Source organism: Sminthopsis crassicaudata, chromosome 2 (assembly GCF_048593235.1).
Source record: "Sminthopsis crassicaudata isolate SCR6 chromosome 2, ASM4859323v1, whole genome shotgun sequence".
Taxonomy (NCBI): Eukaryota; Metazoa; Chordata; class Mammalia; order Dasyuromorphia; family Dasyuridae; genus Sminthopsis; species Sminthopsis crassicaudata.
Genome location: NC_133618.1, coordinates 580,005,149 through 580,022,702, shown reverse-complemented (window position 1 = coordinate 580,022,702; position 17,554 = coordinate 580,005,149). Strand labels below are relative to the sequence as shown.

Genomic DNA, 17,554 nt, shown 5'->3' with positions numbered 1-17,554 from the left:
TGGTAGCAAAGAATTTGAAATTGAGGGGATATCTATCAATTGGGGAATGCTATTTATTATAAGAAATGATGAGAAGGATCCTCTCATAAAAATCTGGAAAGACTTAAGTGAATTGATACAAAATGAAATGAGCAGAACCATAAATCAACATACATAAAATCAACAAACACAAAGTCAGCATATGAATATTTTATACTGTGGCAGAAAGTGTAGCTGAGTATCATAGCACATCAAAATTGTCACCTCTATTTATGTCATATGTTTATTTGAAAAAATCTACTTATCTGGATCCCTAGTCTCAGACTATATTATACAATCACACGCAATTGAAATGTGTCTTTCCCAAGTCAGTCATTTATAGTATCTGGGGAAAGGAGGCTTCCTTTCCCACATTGTCAGACTTGCTCAGCCACATATTCATAGCCACACCAGTAAATCAAGAGACCAAGCTTACCTGACAGTGGACCTCTGTAGACCTCAGAAAGAATGACCTGTCTCCTAAAGTTAGAGTTTATCTTCTTGAACTGAATCAGCCAAGCATCAGGAATCTCTATGTCCCTTAGACATGGTCTGGTGTCTCTCTCCATGGTCTGTGCTTTAGGAATCCTCGAGGGTTGAAGCATTTCAGATTTATTGAAAAGTTCATCAAAGTAATAAAGAACTTCTTTGAACCTTCTGCTTCTGTTGTGGAATGCTGAGAGCTGGAAGGAAGCTTCAGCATCTCTTAGTCTTTCTCATTCTTTTTGCAGAGAATGGAGCTCTTTTCCCCAAATAGGAAAAGTGAATTAATTAGTAGCAGAGGTAAAATTAAAACTCAAGTTATTTGACTCCTCCACAAAAAGTAAAAAATTATTCAAGAGAAAATTGAACCTATTTAGTTTAAATTTTATGAATAATACAGTAGGAAATGAAATGAAGTGAAACTTTGTCTTTTCAGATTAAAGTTGAAAAATATCTTACTCCATGGCAAAAAGAACAAGCAGCAATAGCTGCAGCCCTTGAATTAGAACGACTTCTTTTAGCTCAGGTATGGTATGTTAAATCATACATTATCTTTTTTATAAACATATTTATATTATTAGTTTTTAAATACATCATAAAAACCAATATATTTTTTAAAAATAGTATTTCATTTTTCTTTCAGTTTCATGTCAAGAAAATGTTAAACATTCATTTTTACAAAATTTTAAGTTCCAAATTTTTCTCCCTTCCTCCCTTTCCCTCTTCAAAAGATGACAAGCAGTTTAATATGGTTTATAATGTGCTATTATATCAAAAGTATTTCTATGTTAGTCACAGTTGTAAAAGAAGAAACAGATCAAAAGGCAAAAAAACCCACAATCATGACACCATTGTACTTGTCTTAGATCATTTCATTGCTGAGAAGAACAGAATAAATTTTAATTGATCATCACACAAAAATGAAATGCTTTTGGAAGAGCCTGATTCTACACACACACACACATCCATAGTTTTCTCTGTAGTCTTAGATTATTGTTAATACTCTGAATGCATTAATCCCTACTTTTACTCTTCACCTCTCTTACTTTTGGTTATTTTTTTTTCAGAGAGATGATTCAAGACGTCGTGCTTTGATGGAAATGATGCATGGAGTTTTGGAAGTCAAGAAAGAAGATATTTTGAAGATGGTAATGATTTTGTCTAATCATGGAAGGTTAAATAAGAAAGATAAAAATGAGAACAATGAATTCCATTTACCTAAATGGAACTGAATTTTTAAAAATTCGAAACAAGCAAGCAATCCATAAAATTTTACTAATTACAGCTGAGTGTAGTGTTGCACACCTGTGATTCCTTTTATTAGGAGATGCTGAGCCTGATAGGTTGATTCCAGAATTTTAAGGTAATCAGGTGTCTGGATTAAATTCAGCACAAATATGGTGAGCATCAGGAAAGAAGAGCCACCAAGATGTATAGGGAGAAGTAAATCAATGCAGAACAGCAAACTAGACCAGGATAAGGCATCCATGAATATAAGTATTTGGATCAGGCTGTAAGTAGACACTATACTTCCAATCTGGGTAAAATAGGAAGACAGATTCCAAAAATATTTTTAATAACTCCAACATTTTAAACAAACACAAAGAGATGTGAAACTTAGCATTAATTTTCAAACTAAAACAAAACCATATTTTTTAAAATGTTCAAATAGCATTTTATTTTCCCCCAGTTAATGTAAAGAAAAATGTTAGCATTCCTTTTTACAAAAATTTTAATTCCAAATTTTTCTCCCTTCCTCCCTCCTCCCCTCTTCTGAAGATGGTAGGCAGTTTGATTTGGTTTATACATGGATATTATGTAAAACATATTTCCATATTAATCACAATTGTGAGAGAAGAAACAGATCAAAAGAAAAAAACGTGAGAATGAATAAAATAAGTGAAAAATATGCTGCAATCTGCAGTAAGAATCCATCAGTTCTTTATCTGATTATGAATAGAATTTTCCTTCAGGAGTTATTTGTATTTGTCTTGGATCATTATGTTGCTGAGAAGAGCTGAATCAATAATAGTTGATCATCATACAATGTTGTTGATACTATGTACAATGTTTTCCTGGTTCTCTTCATTTCATTTTGCATCATTTCATATAAGTCTTTCAGGTGTTTCTGCAATTTTCCTGTTCATCATTCATTATTACACAATAGTATTCCATACATTCATATACTTCTATTTGTTCAGTGATTACCCAATTGATGGCTATCCCCTCAGTTTCCAGAATTTTGCCACCATGAAAAGGATTGCTATGAATATTTTTGTACATCTAGATTCTTTCTCCCCTTTTATGATCTCTTTGGAATATAGACCTGGTAGTGGTAACTGCTAAGTAAAAGGAGGCACAGTTTGGTAGCCCTTTGGGTATAGTTCCAAACTATTCTCTACAATGGTTGGATCAATTCTCCAATTCCACCAACAGTGCATTAGTGTTCCAATTTTCCCACATCCCCTCCAACATTTATCACTTTCCTTTTTTGTCATATTGGCCATTGTGATAGATGTAAGGTGGTATCTCAGAATTGTTCTAATTTGCATTTCTCGCAATCAAAAGTAATTTAGCACACTTCTTCCTGTGCCTATGGATAGCTTTGATTTCTTTATCTGAAAGTTGCTTGTTCATACTATTGGATCATTTATCAATTGGGGAATGTTATAAATTTGTTATAAATTTGACTCAGTTCTCTAGGTATTTGAGAAATGAGGCCTTTATCAGAAACACTTGCTGAAAAGCTTGTTTTCCAGACAATCTTTCTGCTTTCCTTCTAACCACTGTTGCATTGTTTTGTTTGTACAAAAGCTTTTTAATTTAAAATAATCAAATAATCTATTTTGCATTTTGTAATGCTCTCCATCTCTTGTTTGGTTATGAATAAAGAAACTATATTATAAGAAAATGAGATTTATATATCTTGGTAGTTGTGAGGGAATTTGAATTAATAATTTTATAGATAATAATTTTCCATGAGTGCTATTGAAAATTTTCTTTGAAGCCAAATTCCCTTGTCATAAATGATAGTAAACCTAAAATTGAAACAACTCAATGGTCAAAAACAGTTCAATAGCCACCACCATGAACTTTGTCAGTTTAATTGAATCTTACACCATTTCCCTATCACTACCAGTACTGGTTAGCTAGAGATTGGTTGTTTTTCACTGTTTTAAGCACATTATCACTATGCCATGTTAAGTGAATTGTGTGCTTTTCTGTTCTCTCTTTAGGTAATTCCTCAGCCTTCCTTTATGGTCTCCAAAGTGGAGGAAATATGGAATGATGATGAAAGGAAACAAGTCAAAGAATATGAGAAAAAAGTCAAAGAGTTAAATGAGGAAAAAGAAAAGTATAAAAAGGTCAGGAAAAAGAGGGGGCTATATTTGTTTCAGGTTTACTCTAAAGACAATTGTATAACTTCTATTTTCTCAAAAGGAAGATGAGTAATCTTATATTTTATGAAAAAAAACTTTAAAATTTGATAACTTAGATCATTCACAACCAAAGTGACCCAGGAAAAGTAGAGAAAATCAAATATTCTTTGTTTCAGTGTGGCACTGACTTTTTAAAAAAATATTTTCTGCTCAGTAAAGATTAGGATTAATTCTCAAAGAATAGATGAAGAAAGAGAAAGATACACATGCCCACTGAGTCAAACAGTATATATATATGAATCAAATGTGAAGTTGTTTTCTTGAAAATATGGCTAATTTTACTTATTCTTTTGTGAAAGAAGTAAAATTATACAGCATTCAATAGGGCATGTAGATCAGTTTTATGTTTTTGTATCTTATGATTGATTTGTCTGATCTCTCTTTTTATAACTGTTTTCCTTTCCACTGAAGTTCTTAGATGTGTCTGTAATGTACTTTATTAGAAAAGGGTGGTGAAATATCTCCCTTGTAAAACAACTGACCTAAAAAATAGAACAAGGAGAGATAATTTAAGAATTGTTGGGTTAAATGAAAGCCCTGATTAGAAGAAGAGAGAGAGAGGGAGAGGCAGAAGGAGAGGGAGAAGGAGAGGGAGAGGGAGAGGGAGAGGGAGAGGGAGAAGGAGAGGAACAGGAAGAGGAAGAGGGAGAGGAAGAGGAAGAGGAAGAGGGAGAGGGAGAGGGAGAAGGACAATATATTTCTTTTATTTTAAATTGATTATGACTTTTTATTTACAAGTTATATGCATGGGTAATTTTACAGCGTTGACAATTGCCAAACCTTTTGTTCCAATTTTTCCCCTCCTTCCCCCCACTCCTTCCCCCAGATGGCAGGTAGACCAATACATGTTAAATATGTTAAAGTATATATTAAATACAATATTAGTATACATGTCCAAACAGTTATTTTGCTGTTCAAAAAGAATCGGACTTTGAAATAGTGTACCATTAGCCTGTGAAGGAAATAAAAAATGCAGGCGGTCAAAGGTAGAGGGATTGGGAAATCTATGTAGTGGTTCACAGTCATCTCCCAGAGTTCTTTCACTGGGTGCAGCTGGTTCAATTCATTACTGCTCTATTGGAGCTGATTTGGTTCATCTCTAGACAATATATTTTGAGAAATTGTTAAAAAAAAAATATGCCCTAACATCTTAGAACTAATATATAAAATTGACCTTGAAAAGTTAATAAATGTTGAATGAAAAGTTAAATGAATTATAGAAGAAATAATAAAAGTATACTGATGGGGGATTCGACATACTCTCCCAGATCTTGGCAAATCTAACAAATACATAATAAAGAAGTTAAATTAATGCATAGAATTTTAGAAAAATTACATATGATAGATATGGATAATATTGAATGAGAGTAGAGACCAGTACATTTTTTCCCATCTCTACATGGCATCTTCACAAAATTGACCATGTATTAGGTATAAAGCCCTCACAAACACATGTACACAAGCACAAATATTAAATGTACCATCTTGGGGCCCATAATGCAATAAAAATTGCATTCCATGAAAGGTCTTTGAATCATAGATTAATAATTAATTAGAAACTAAACCTAATCCTAAAGAATGAATGGGTAAAAGAACAAATTAGAAGACTGATTTACAAGTGATTTTTACCAAAACTTATTATTTACCAAGAGCAATTCTAATACTATGTAAACACTTTGAAGAAATAGCTAACGGAGGACTCAAACCAGATTCTTTCTATAGGTCAGATATAGTTTTATATTTAGTTTTGTTTTGTTTTTTCATTTTGTATTGTATTTTTTGTTTTGTATTTTATCCAATACCAAATTCTTTCCCTTTAGTCACTGCCCCACATATTGAGAAGTCAAAAAATATATTATAAATGTGAAGTCATGCAAAACATGTTTCCATATTTGTAAAAAATAAGGGAAAAAAGGAAAAACAATAGTATTTAATCTGCATTCAGAGTTCATCATGAATTCTTTGAAACTTTCTTGGATCCTATATTGATCAGAGTAACTAAATCTTTCATGGTTGATTATCATTATAATATTGCTGTTAATGTGTACAATGCTCCCTGACTCTGCTCATTTCATTCTGCATGGATTCATATATTTTTCCAAAATCAATCTCCAGAGAAAGAATGGATAAAATCTGAATGCAGATATTTTAAAATTATTTCTCTTGCTTTGTTGCCTTTATTTTTTTTTTGCAAAGTGGCTAATGTGGAACTGTTATGTATGACTATGTATACATATCCATATATAAGGATACTTTATGTCTTGCCACTTTTTTGAGTAAGAGGTGAAGGGAAAGAATTTGGAACTGAAATAAAAATTTTAAATTAAAAAAAAAGAAAGTTAACCTCACTCAGTGCAAATTCTTACTTAAAAGGGGATATTTGCAAAGTAATAACAGAATTTGTAATCAGTGCATTTTCATTGTTAGAAAATGTGATGTTTCCATTATCATTAAAGAAAAACTAGAATATAGACAGCACTTTGGAAATGAGTTTACTAGGCTAATTCAATAAATAAACATGTTTTAGTCAACTGACACATGCCCCACACTTTGCCAACTGTTGGGGGTACAAAAACAAAACTAAAATAGTCCTAGTTTCTAAGGAATTTACATCCTATTGAAGGAATTTACATTGCATAGTTTGTAACTGTAAATGTGTATGTTGCATCTTGTTGTTCTGAGTTTGCTTCAAGAGTCCACTCAGGTGCTAGTTACTATTTCTCATATCCTCAGTTTTCATTGTTTTCTTTACTCAAATCACTTAGCATTTACTTATCTGTATATATTATCTGCTCCCCAGTTGAATGTGAGTTCCTTGAGGACAGATATAATTGTATTTGTCCTTAAAGTATGATTTTTAAATCAAAATTTTAATCAATCACATTTTAAGAAATGAATTGGCATGGCTAGCCTACTAGTGATGGGCTTCTTTGCATTGACCTAACTATTCTTAGGAAAGCAGACTCAGTCTGTTATCAAGAATATATGCAAATCATGGTTTAAAAAAAAGCAAAAACAAAAACAATAACCTCTTCCAGTGCTTGTTCTGGGCTCTCACAACTTTCAAGAACAGGATCACTTCTTATAGAGGAAGTAAGAGTATGAAAAAGAATATGAACTGGATATGTGGTAAGTGAGGGCTATCCATTAAGTAGCCCTTTGGCACAGATAGTATTTTCATTATGTTAAGAGAATGCCTGGAAGAATGGGGATCTCTTGTGGCAAACTTATGGCAGGATACGGGACACAATCACACAAAATAGACAGGTATGAACAGAAGCACTGACATGATTGGATCATACTCATTTGAGAAACCAGATTTAAAAGTTGCACTGTGATGGTTCTTTGACTTTATTAAAGTAGAACTTGGGGGAGTTTTGGTGTTGTCATTTATTCCATCAGTGGTTCTGCACTATGTTCTGTTGAAGTTTCAAAAGAAGAAACCTTACTTCTTGCCCTAAAAGAGCTTACAGACCTGTTGGAATTACCTAACATACCATTGTAAGCAACTAAAAAATCACTGCAAAACATCTTTTGGATGAATGCAAGAGGCTTAGTATATGTAGGTATTTATCATTTATATAAAATGAAAACAGCTTATCAAAATTGCCATGTGACATGTAGAACTAATTATTATATTACTCTGAAAAACAGTGAGGACTCGTGGGCCAAAAGCTATCCTAGAAATGCCCAACTGCAGTGAATCCATCCCTAGTCAAGTTAAGTCCAGTCAATTTTATCCACTTGAAAGATTGAGTTGAAGTTAATTAACAGGTTTATCTTATTACCTTGAAACATGGGAACATTACTAAGTATTCATTTTACTATTTATTTCAGTCACTGGATGCTGAATTAAAGAAGCTCCAAGGTTCTATTGAAGAAATGACACAGGCCTTTGATGACAATCTGAAAAAACTCTTTGAGAGAAAGGTGTTAGCAGAAATGGTTATTAATCAGGTAAGTGCAGAGCTCGGGAACCTGTAAGCCAAAGCTAGTGAACTTTGGCTTCAGCAGATTAAATTATGATTCATTTGATTTAAGTTGTTTCATCCAGATTTCTGAGCTAGAGAATTGAATAGCACTTGATATAAAGACACAAATAAAATGGTATCTGCCCTCAGGGAACTTACATTTAACCAGGAAGCACATAGTATGTACAGATAAGTGAATACTAAGTGATTTGAAAAAAAAACAAAAACAAAACAAAACATTAGAAACGGAGCATTTGAGGAAAGGTTTTGAATAGGACCTGAGTGGACCCTTAAAGGAAACTCAGAATTCTGTGAAGTGAGCAGAGCAGGCATGAGACAGTCCCTGGGCAAAGATACAGAAGCTAAATGGAATATCAATTTTAGGGACTAATTCATGGGTCATTTTGGCTGAACTACCATATGTATAAAGAACATTAGTATGTAATGTCTGAAATAACCTGATCATAATTAGGTGACAGGATTTCAGATGTTCACATGAGTAATATTGTTTTATCTTGTTCAGGAGTCAGTAGGGAACGATTTTTGAGGAATGGAGTGAAAATTATTTTGCTAGTATGAAGGATGGCTTAGAAAGAGAAGAGAATAGATAGGTGAAAAAAATTTAAATCACAATCATCCACTAAAGAGTTGATAGGAGTATAAAATAGTCTTGTGGTTATGTAAATACAAAGGAGAGTCATTAAAGGGAACTTTGTGGAGATAGAACATTCAAGCTTTACTACTTGATTGAAAATAGGAAGTGAAAGAGAAAGAAGAGTTAAATGACTCCAGGCTTTTGAAGCTGAGGATTTAGAAGGTTAGAAGAGCTTCATTAGAAACAGTGAAATGTGGAGGGAGGACATGTTAGAGAAGAGGAAGGTAGCAAGTTCTGTTATGGTCATGTTGATTTTAAGATATCTGTGGAATATCCACATGGACATATCTTGCAAGAAATTAGTAAAGTGGGATTACATTGATTAAAAGATTCTGACTGGATATATATAAATATATATATATATATTTGATTTGAAATGATAATTAAACCAATGGGAGCTACTCATAGTATAGAAAAAAAAGTTCCAGAATAAAGCTTCAGAGATTCATGTTTGAAACTTGGAAGTAAGATATGGATAATGATATACTGAGTAGACAAAGAATTAGTGATCAAACAGAAAGAGAATAAGGAGAGAATATCATTAAAATGAAGGAAAGAGAAAGTGTTCCGGAAGAGGGAATAGTTGATAGTTTCAGATACTGCAGATCGGTCAGTTAAGATGGAAACTTGACAGAAAGGCATGTTTTTTAGCTGTTAAGAAATTTAGAGAAGTAAGAAATATTTCAGAATACAGTGGTTTCAAAGTGATGAGTGTCTTTGAGGCCTGTAGCAATTTATTTCCAATTGGCAATTCTTACAATTTAATGAACTTCCCTCATTCCCCAGTTTTTATGTTTTTACTTGCTCTGTCTTGCTCAGTTTCTCTCCTGTTGATTAGTTAAATGCTTGAAAAGTACTGAACTCAACATTTTGATTACTTCAGTGAAAGACACAAAATATATATTAAATATTGTTCCTCTCTACAAATATTTTATGTTATTATTGGAGGAGATATGAATAACATATAAGAATAAGCACCAAATAATATGAGAAAAAAGTGAAAATGTCACAGAAAATTCTGAAGAGAAAAACAATTAGGATTTGAAGGAGTCAAATAAGGCTCCATGGAGGAAGCTGAACTTGGGCTGGACCTTGAAGATTAGATAGGATTTGGATATGAAGAAGAGAGTTTTCCCAGCACTTCTCACATCCCCCTTCATTCTCTTTCCCTTTGCCTATTTCCCCACTTCTTCTACCCACACCCTAAGATATTCATAATATATAAATAGTTTCCATGGAGCATATTTGTTGCATTGTTTTATATCTCCAGTTCCTATTTTTTTTAAAAGATAATACCAGAAAAACTTGTGTTTTTAATTAAATAAAATCTTATTTGTATATATAGTCCTCAAATGATTTTATATAGAGAGTAGGAAGTGTGATTCAGAAAGATCTTTAATAGGTTTCAACAAGTGTTAGTATTAACATATTTTCCTTCTTTAATGTTTCCACAGGAGGAATTAAAAATAGCCAATCTCATTTTCTCTTTAGTCTTGGATGAAGAATTAAACACAAGGGAATTAGGACTGAACAATTTCCTTGAAAGGAAACAGACAGCAAAAGTAATTGTACTTGTCTTGTCTACCGAAATGTTCCATGCCTGTTAATCATTTACATGTACTCATTCTTTCCTTTTCTTTCCCTTTCTCCATATCCTGGTCTCATATGTCATCCCCAGTTATTTAGTGTCTTTCAGCCTCAATTTTCTCATATAACAAAGGGGATCAGGTTACATAATTTCTTAAGTACCTTAAAGTTCTAAATTATACGATTACATAATTTATTACCTAAAGATTTTTTTGTGCAAATTGAAGTGAACAGAACTATAAGAACATTGTACATAATAATAGCAATATTATAATGATGATCAAATGGGAGACTTAGGTTACTCTGATAAATACAATGATCTAAGACAATTCCAAAAGATTTGTAATGAAAAACATTGTCATCCAGAGAGATGGATTCTGAGTACAGATTTAATTAATCATGATTTCACACTTTATTTTTCTTACTTTTTTGTAACATGGTTAATATGGAAAACATGAAGATATGTTTTGCACGTCTTCATATGTATAATGAATGTCATATTTCTTTTTAATGGAGGAAGGAAAAATGTTTTTAAAGATGAATGTTGAAATTTTAAAAATAGAGAAAAGCAAAACCTGTTACAAACATATATATTCAATCTAAACAAATTTTCCACTCTTGCTCTCTCCAAAAAACAGTCTCTTTCTCCTTTGCTTCTCATTCAAGAGCTGGATAGCATGTTTTATCTCCAGTCCTCGGAATCATGGTTGGTTTACACTGATCAGAATTTCTCATCCTAAGTTGTTTCACTTTACCATATTGTTATCATTGCATAAATTTTTCTGGTTCTGTTCATAACACTTTGTATAAGCTCACACAAATTGTCTTCATTTTTTTCTGAAAATATCCTCTGTATCATATCTTATAACACAATAGTATTCCATCACATTTATATACCATGACTTGTTCACTACCCAATTGATGAGCACCAGTTGATTTCCAATCTTTGCTACCTCAAAAAGTGTGAAACATAAATTCGTGCCACCAAGAAGGTGGTCTACTCGTCGCCCCTGTGTCCGGCCTACCGCAAGGAGGTGGTGGGACTGGTGGACGACCGCGTGTGCAAAAAGTGCCCGCCCCAGCGGCTGGCGCGCTTCAAGGAGGAGTGCCGCAAGTACCGCACCCTCGTCATCAAGGGGGTGCGGGTCTTCGACGTGGCCGTGCTGGCCCCCCTGGTGCGGGACCCGGCCCTGGACTTCAGGTCATCCACCTGGTGCGGGACCCCCGGGCCGTGGCCAGCTCCCGCATCCGCTCCCTCCACGGACTCATTCTCGAGCCTGCAGGTGGTGCGCAGCCGGGACCCGCGCACGCACCGCACGCCCTTCTATTTTTGCTAAAAAAATTTTTTTTTTTTTGGTTGGGTACTGATCCCTCCCTTTGGGTACTAATTGTAATTGCCTTTAATCCCATTTTCCTCTCAGTTTTGTAAAATGAATGTATTTATATATCTAATGATAGTATATCTATTCTTCCCTCCTTTGATCAGTTCACATAAGAATGAGTTTCAAACATCTTTTCCCTCCTCTTAGTTTGTGTAAAAGTCTACTTGAGTATCATGATTGTGTGTGATAATTTCTCCAACTTACCTTCCCCCTTCTCTTCTTTGTATACATACATAGATAGCCCCAGATTTTATCTAATTAGATGACTTCTATGACTCCTGAGGATAGGATTCAGAGGAAACACATGTATCTTCTCCCCATATTAGAATCTTAAGTTTATTTCTTCTTTAGTCCCTTATGATTATTTATTCATATTTGCCTTAATGCCTGTGTGTGAACTTCAGAATACTTATGCACCTCTGGTCCTCTCATTAGCAATGCTTGCAAGTTCTCTATTGCCTTAAAAATCAATTTCCTCCTTGTAGAATTATATTCAATTTTGGGGGGTAAATTATTGTTGGCTGTAAACCTATATATAGTCTTTTAGAATATCATATTCATAATCTTGTAAGATCCTGATATAGTAGTTCCTTGATACATTCTTCTTTTTGATTGCTTGCAATACTTATTTCTGTGACCTAGAAGTTTTGTATTTTGACTAAAATGATTCTGGGACTCTCTTTGAAGTTTATTCTTTCTCTTTCTACTTTTTTTCTCAAAGTTTAAGGAATCTGGGCAGTTGTCTCCTAAGATTTCTTGAAATAGAATGTCTAGTATCTTTTTAGTTCATGATATCCATTGTCCATTGATGCTCAAAATATTTTCTTTTTGCTTTTTTATTTCCTGAGCAGTTTTTAACATAGAGATATCCTACATTTTCTTTTTTGATTCTTGATTGATTTGACATTAATATTTCTATTGTCCCATGGAATAATTGACTTCTGTTTGGTCCATTCTCATTTTCAGGGAATAATGTTGTTTGGGCAAGGTTTATATCTTTATGCTAAACTGTTAATTCTTTTTCTAATTATTTCTTCCATGACTTCCATCTCTTTTCTAATTTTTTCTACCATTTTTCATTCTTGAAAAATACTTTTAATTTTAAAAGTTTTAATTCAATTTAATTTTTAAAATTTTAATTATTTTTACATATTTCTTTACGAATCATGTTGGGAGAGAAAATCAGAATAAAAGGAAAAAGCCACAAGAGAAAAAAAAAAAAAAAAAACAGAAGAAAAGGGAAAAAATCATAGCATGTGTTCATTTATATTCAGTCTCTATAGTTCTCTCTATATATGCAAATGGCATTTTCTATCCAAAGTTTATTGGGATTGCCTTGGATGACTGGACCTCTGAGAAGAGCAAAGTGTTATGCTCATCATAACACAATCTTCCTGTTGCTGTGTACAATGTTTTTCTCATTCTACTTGTCATCCTCAGCATCCAGGTCTTTCTAAAATCAGCTTGTTCATCATTTTTATGGAATAATAATATTTCATTACTTTTATATACCATAACTTATTCAGCCATTGCCCAAGTGATGGCATTTACTCATTTTCAATTCTTTGTCACCACAAAAACAAAAACAAAAAAAAACCTGCAACAAACATTATAATTTCTTTGGGATACAGAACCAATAGTGGCACTGCTGGATTAAAGTTGTGCATAGTTGTATATTTGAGCACAATTCCACATTTCTCTCCAGAATGGTTTGCCCATTTCACAGCTCCACCAAAAATGCATTTAATGTCCCAGTTGTCCCCCATTTGTTCCAAGATTTATCATTATATTTTCTTGTCATTTTAGCCAATCAGAGAGGTATGAAGTGTATCTCAGAGCTGTTTTAATTTGCATTTCTCTAATCCATGGTGATTTAGAGCATTTTTTCATATGATTGTAGGTGGCTTTAATTTCATCATCTGAAATTATATGTTTATATCCTTTAACAGTAGTCTATTCAGGAATGACTTGTATTCAAATTGGTTAAGTTCTTTATATATTTTAGAAATGAGATCAGTCTTTATCAGAAACATTGGCTGTAACAAAATTTCCCCCAGCTTTCTGCTTCCCTTCTAATCTTGGCTATGTTGGTTTTGTTTGTGCAAAAGCTTTTAAATTTAGTATAATCAAATTTAGTATAATCAAAATCAAATAAATTTAAATTTTGCATTTCATAAGGAGTGCTAGTTCTTCCTTCTCCAAAGATCTGACAGGTGAACCATCCCTACTCTACTAATTTGCTTACAGTATCAGCTTTTATGCCTAATCATGTACCCATTCTGACCTTATTTTGGTATGGGGTGTGAAATGTATGTCTATGCCAAGTTTCTGACATTGTTTTCCATTTTTTCAAAGAAATTTTTATTAAATATTGAGCTCTTATCCAAAAAGCTAGAGGTTTGGGGTTTACCAAACACTAGATTACTATTGACTATTGTGTCATGTGTATCTAACCTGTTCCATTACTCTACCACTCTATTTTTTAGTCAGTTCTAAATGGTTTTGATGACTGCTACTTTATTGTATAGTTTTAGATCTGGTACCGCTAGGCCACCATCCATTGTGTTTTTTTTTTTTCATTAATTCCCTTGATATTCTTGACCTTTTTTTGATTCCAGATGAATTTTGTTATATTTTTTCTAGTTCTATAAAATAAATTTTGACAGTTTGATTGATATAGCACTGAACAAGTAGACTAATATAGGTAGTATTGTCAGTTTTGCTATATTAGCTCAGCCTATCCATGAGCTTTTTTTCCAATATTTTTCCAATTGTTAGATCTGTTTTTATTTTGTAAAAAGTACTTTGTAATTGTTCATATAGTTCCCGGGTTTGTCTTGGCAGGTAGACACCCAAATATTTTGTCTACAGTTATTTTAAAAGGAATTTTTCTTTCTATTTTTTGTTAGTAGGCTTCAATTAGTAACATATAAAAATGTTGATAATTTGTGTGGTTTTATTTTATATCCTACAACTTTGCTAAAGCTGTTAATTTCATTTCTAGTTTTTAGTTGATATCTCTAGGAGTTCTCTAAGTATACCATTATATCATCTGCAAAGAGTGATATATCTCTTCATTGCTTACTCTAATTTCGTTATTTCTTTTTTATCTTATTGCTAAAGCCAACATTTCTAGTACAATATTGAGTAATAGTGGTGATAATGAGCATCCTTGTTTCACCTCCGATCTTATTGGGAATGCCTATAGCTTCTCCCCATAACAAATAATGCTTCCTGATGGTTTAGATTGACACAGCTTGTCATTTTAAGTAAAACTTCATTTATTCCTATGCTCTCTCATGTTTTTAATAGGAATTGGTGCTGTATGTTGTCAAAAACATTTTCTGCATCTATTTCTGCTAGTTTTGTTATACATATGATAAATTATGCCAATCTTTTTCCTTATATTGAAGGAGCTCTGCACTCCTGGTATAAATCCTATTTGGTAATAGTATATTATCTTACTGAAAAATTATTGTTATCTATTTGGTAATGTTTTGTTTAAAAATTTTGCATCAATATTTATTGGGGAGATTGGTCTGTAATTTTCTTTCTCTGTTTTGCTCTTTCTGGTTTAGTATAAGCACCATTATTTGTATCACAGATGGATTTTGATAGGACTCCTTATTTACTTATTTTTCCAAATAGTTTACATAGTATTGGAATTAATTTTTCCTTAAATATTTGTAGATTGGATGAGTTGTTCAATTTCTTTTTCTAAAATAGGGTTATTTAAGTAACTTATTTCTTCTTCTGCAAATCTGGGAAGTTTATATTCTTGTAAATATTCAGTAATTTCAATTTGATCATCAGATTTGTTGGCATACACTTTGGCAAAATAACTCCTAATTATTGCTTTAATTCTTCATTGGTGGCACATTTACCCTTTTCATTTTTGATGTTAGCAAGTTGATTTTTTTCTTTTTTCTATTCAAATTAATCAAAGGTTTACCTATTTTGTTGATTTTCTGAATAAAACCAACTCTTTTATTAATTACCTCAACAGTTTTATTAATTTTAATTTTATTAATGTCTTCTTCAATTTTCAAAATTCCTAATTTTGTATTTAATTAATGTTTTTTAATTTGTTCTTTTTCCAGCTTTTTAGTTGCATGCTCAAGACATTGATCTATTCATTCTCTATTTCATTCATGTAATTATTTAGAGATATAACATTTCTCTTAAGAAATGGTTTGGATGCATCCCATAAGTTTTGATATATTATCTCAATATTGTTATTCTTTTGGATAAAATTATTGTTTCTTTGACCCACTCATTCTTTAAAATTCGATTATTTAATTTCCAATTGGTTTTTAGTCTATCTTTCTCTGACCCTTTATTGAATGTAAAGGAGGCATTTACTGTTTTTGCCTTTCTACATTTGACTGTGAGGTTTTTTGTGCTCTAAAACATAGTCAGTTTTTGTGTAGGTGCCATGTGCAGTTTTTGTATAGGTGTCTGAAAAAAAAAAAGATATATTCCTTTCTATCCCTATTCAATTTTCTCCAGAAGTCTAACATATCTAAGTTTTCTAAGATTCTATTAACCTCCTTAATTTTTTTGCTGTTTACATTGTGGTTAGATTTATCTAATTCTGAGAGGAGGAGGCTGAGGTCCCCTACTAGTATAGTTATGCCATTTTGATGTCTATTTCTTCCTGTCATTGGCTTAACTTCTTTTCTAAAAATATGGATGTTGTCTATGATACCCTTTAACAAGATATCATTTCCTTTCCTATCTCTTTTAATCTATCTAAATCTATTCTTGCTTTTGCTTTATCTGAAATCAGAATAACATAATAAATTCTGCTCTAACATTTTACCCTCACTCTGTATGCATTTCTCTATTTCAAATGTGTTTCTTATAAACAACATATTCTAGAATTCCGTTTTTTAACCCACTCACCTATCTGCTTCCATTTTATGGAAGAGTTAATCCTATTCCCATTCACAGTTGTGATTACCAGCTATATTTCCCTCCATCCTATTTTTCCCCTATCTGTACTTTTGTTCTCTCTTTCCACCATGTCTGTCCTAATTAGAGTTTTGTTTCTGACCCACTCCTCTCTCAACCTGCCTTCTTCCTTTTCCCTTTCTGCTAGTGTTTCTCCCCTCCCTTCTATCTCACCCCTCCACTTTCTTTCTACTTTCTCCTCCTGCTTCCTTATAGGGTAAGATAGATTTCTATTCTCAACTGAGTAAATATGCTATTCCCTCTTTGAGCCAAAACTTTGAGCCAAAAGCCAAAAGATTAAGCTTCAGATAAGGATCATCCCCACCTTCTTTCTCTCTATTGTAATAGATTTTTTGTGACTCTTCATGTGATCTAATTTATCCTATTTTATTTCCCTTTCCGCTTCTTCCAGTACAATCCTTTTTCCATCCCTTTAATGTCTTTTTCTTTAATATCACATCAGAATCAGGTTATAACCACACCCTCTGCCTATGTATGCTCCTTCTAACTGCCCTAATAAAACATACAGTTCTCAAGAGTTACATATATCATTTGCCATCTAAAGATGTAAATGGTTTAACATTTACATAATATGTTTTTTTCCTGTTTACCTTAGAAGCATAGAGCTATGTTTGAAGATCAAATTTTCTGTTTAGTTCTGGTCTTTTCAATAGAAGATCCATCTCTTCCTCTGAAAGATGATGCTCAGTCTCATTGGGTAGTTGCTTTTTGGATGTAATCCCAGGTCCTTTGCTTTCTGGAATATGGTATTCCAGGCCCTCCGTTCCTTTATTGTAGAAGCTTCCAGATCCTGGGTAATCCTGACTCTTGTTCCTTGATATTTGAATTGCTTTTGTCTGGAAGCTCACAATATTTTTCCCTTGAGATTGTAGTCCTGAAGTTTTGCAACAATGTTCTTTGGAATTTTCCTTGTGGGGTTTCTTTGTAGTCATTTTCTTCTTTTAGGTTTGGGTTTTTTAATTATAGCTTTTTATTTTCAAAATATATACATGGATAATTTTTTACATTCACTCCTACAAAACCCTATGTTCTAGATTTTTTTCT

At 32.7% G+C, this 17,554-nt stretch overlaps 1 protein-coding gene across 1 annotated transcript in view; it reads left to right on the top strand.

Annotated features, from left to right (window-relative positions):
• The window catches only part of LOC141552976 (cilia- and flagella-associated protein 43-like), a 192,084-nt gene that overhangs the window by 154,839 nt on the left and 19,691 nt on the right, over positions 1–17,554 (top strand). The window contains exons 26-30 of the mRNA XM_074284860.1: positions 938–1,027; positions 1,569–1,649; positions 3,738–3,866; positions 7,779–7,898; positions 10,022–10,129. Of these exons, the coding sequence (XP_074140961.1) occupies positions 938–1,027; positions 1,569–1,649; positions 3,738–3,866; positions 7,779–7,898; positions 10,022–10,129 (528 nt within the window). The remainder of the gene's footprint in view (positions 1–937; positions 1,028–1,568; positions 1,650–3,737; positions 3,867–7,778; positions 7,899–10,021; positions 10,130–17,554) is intronic.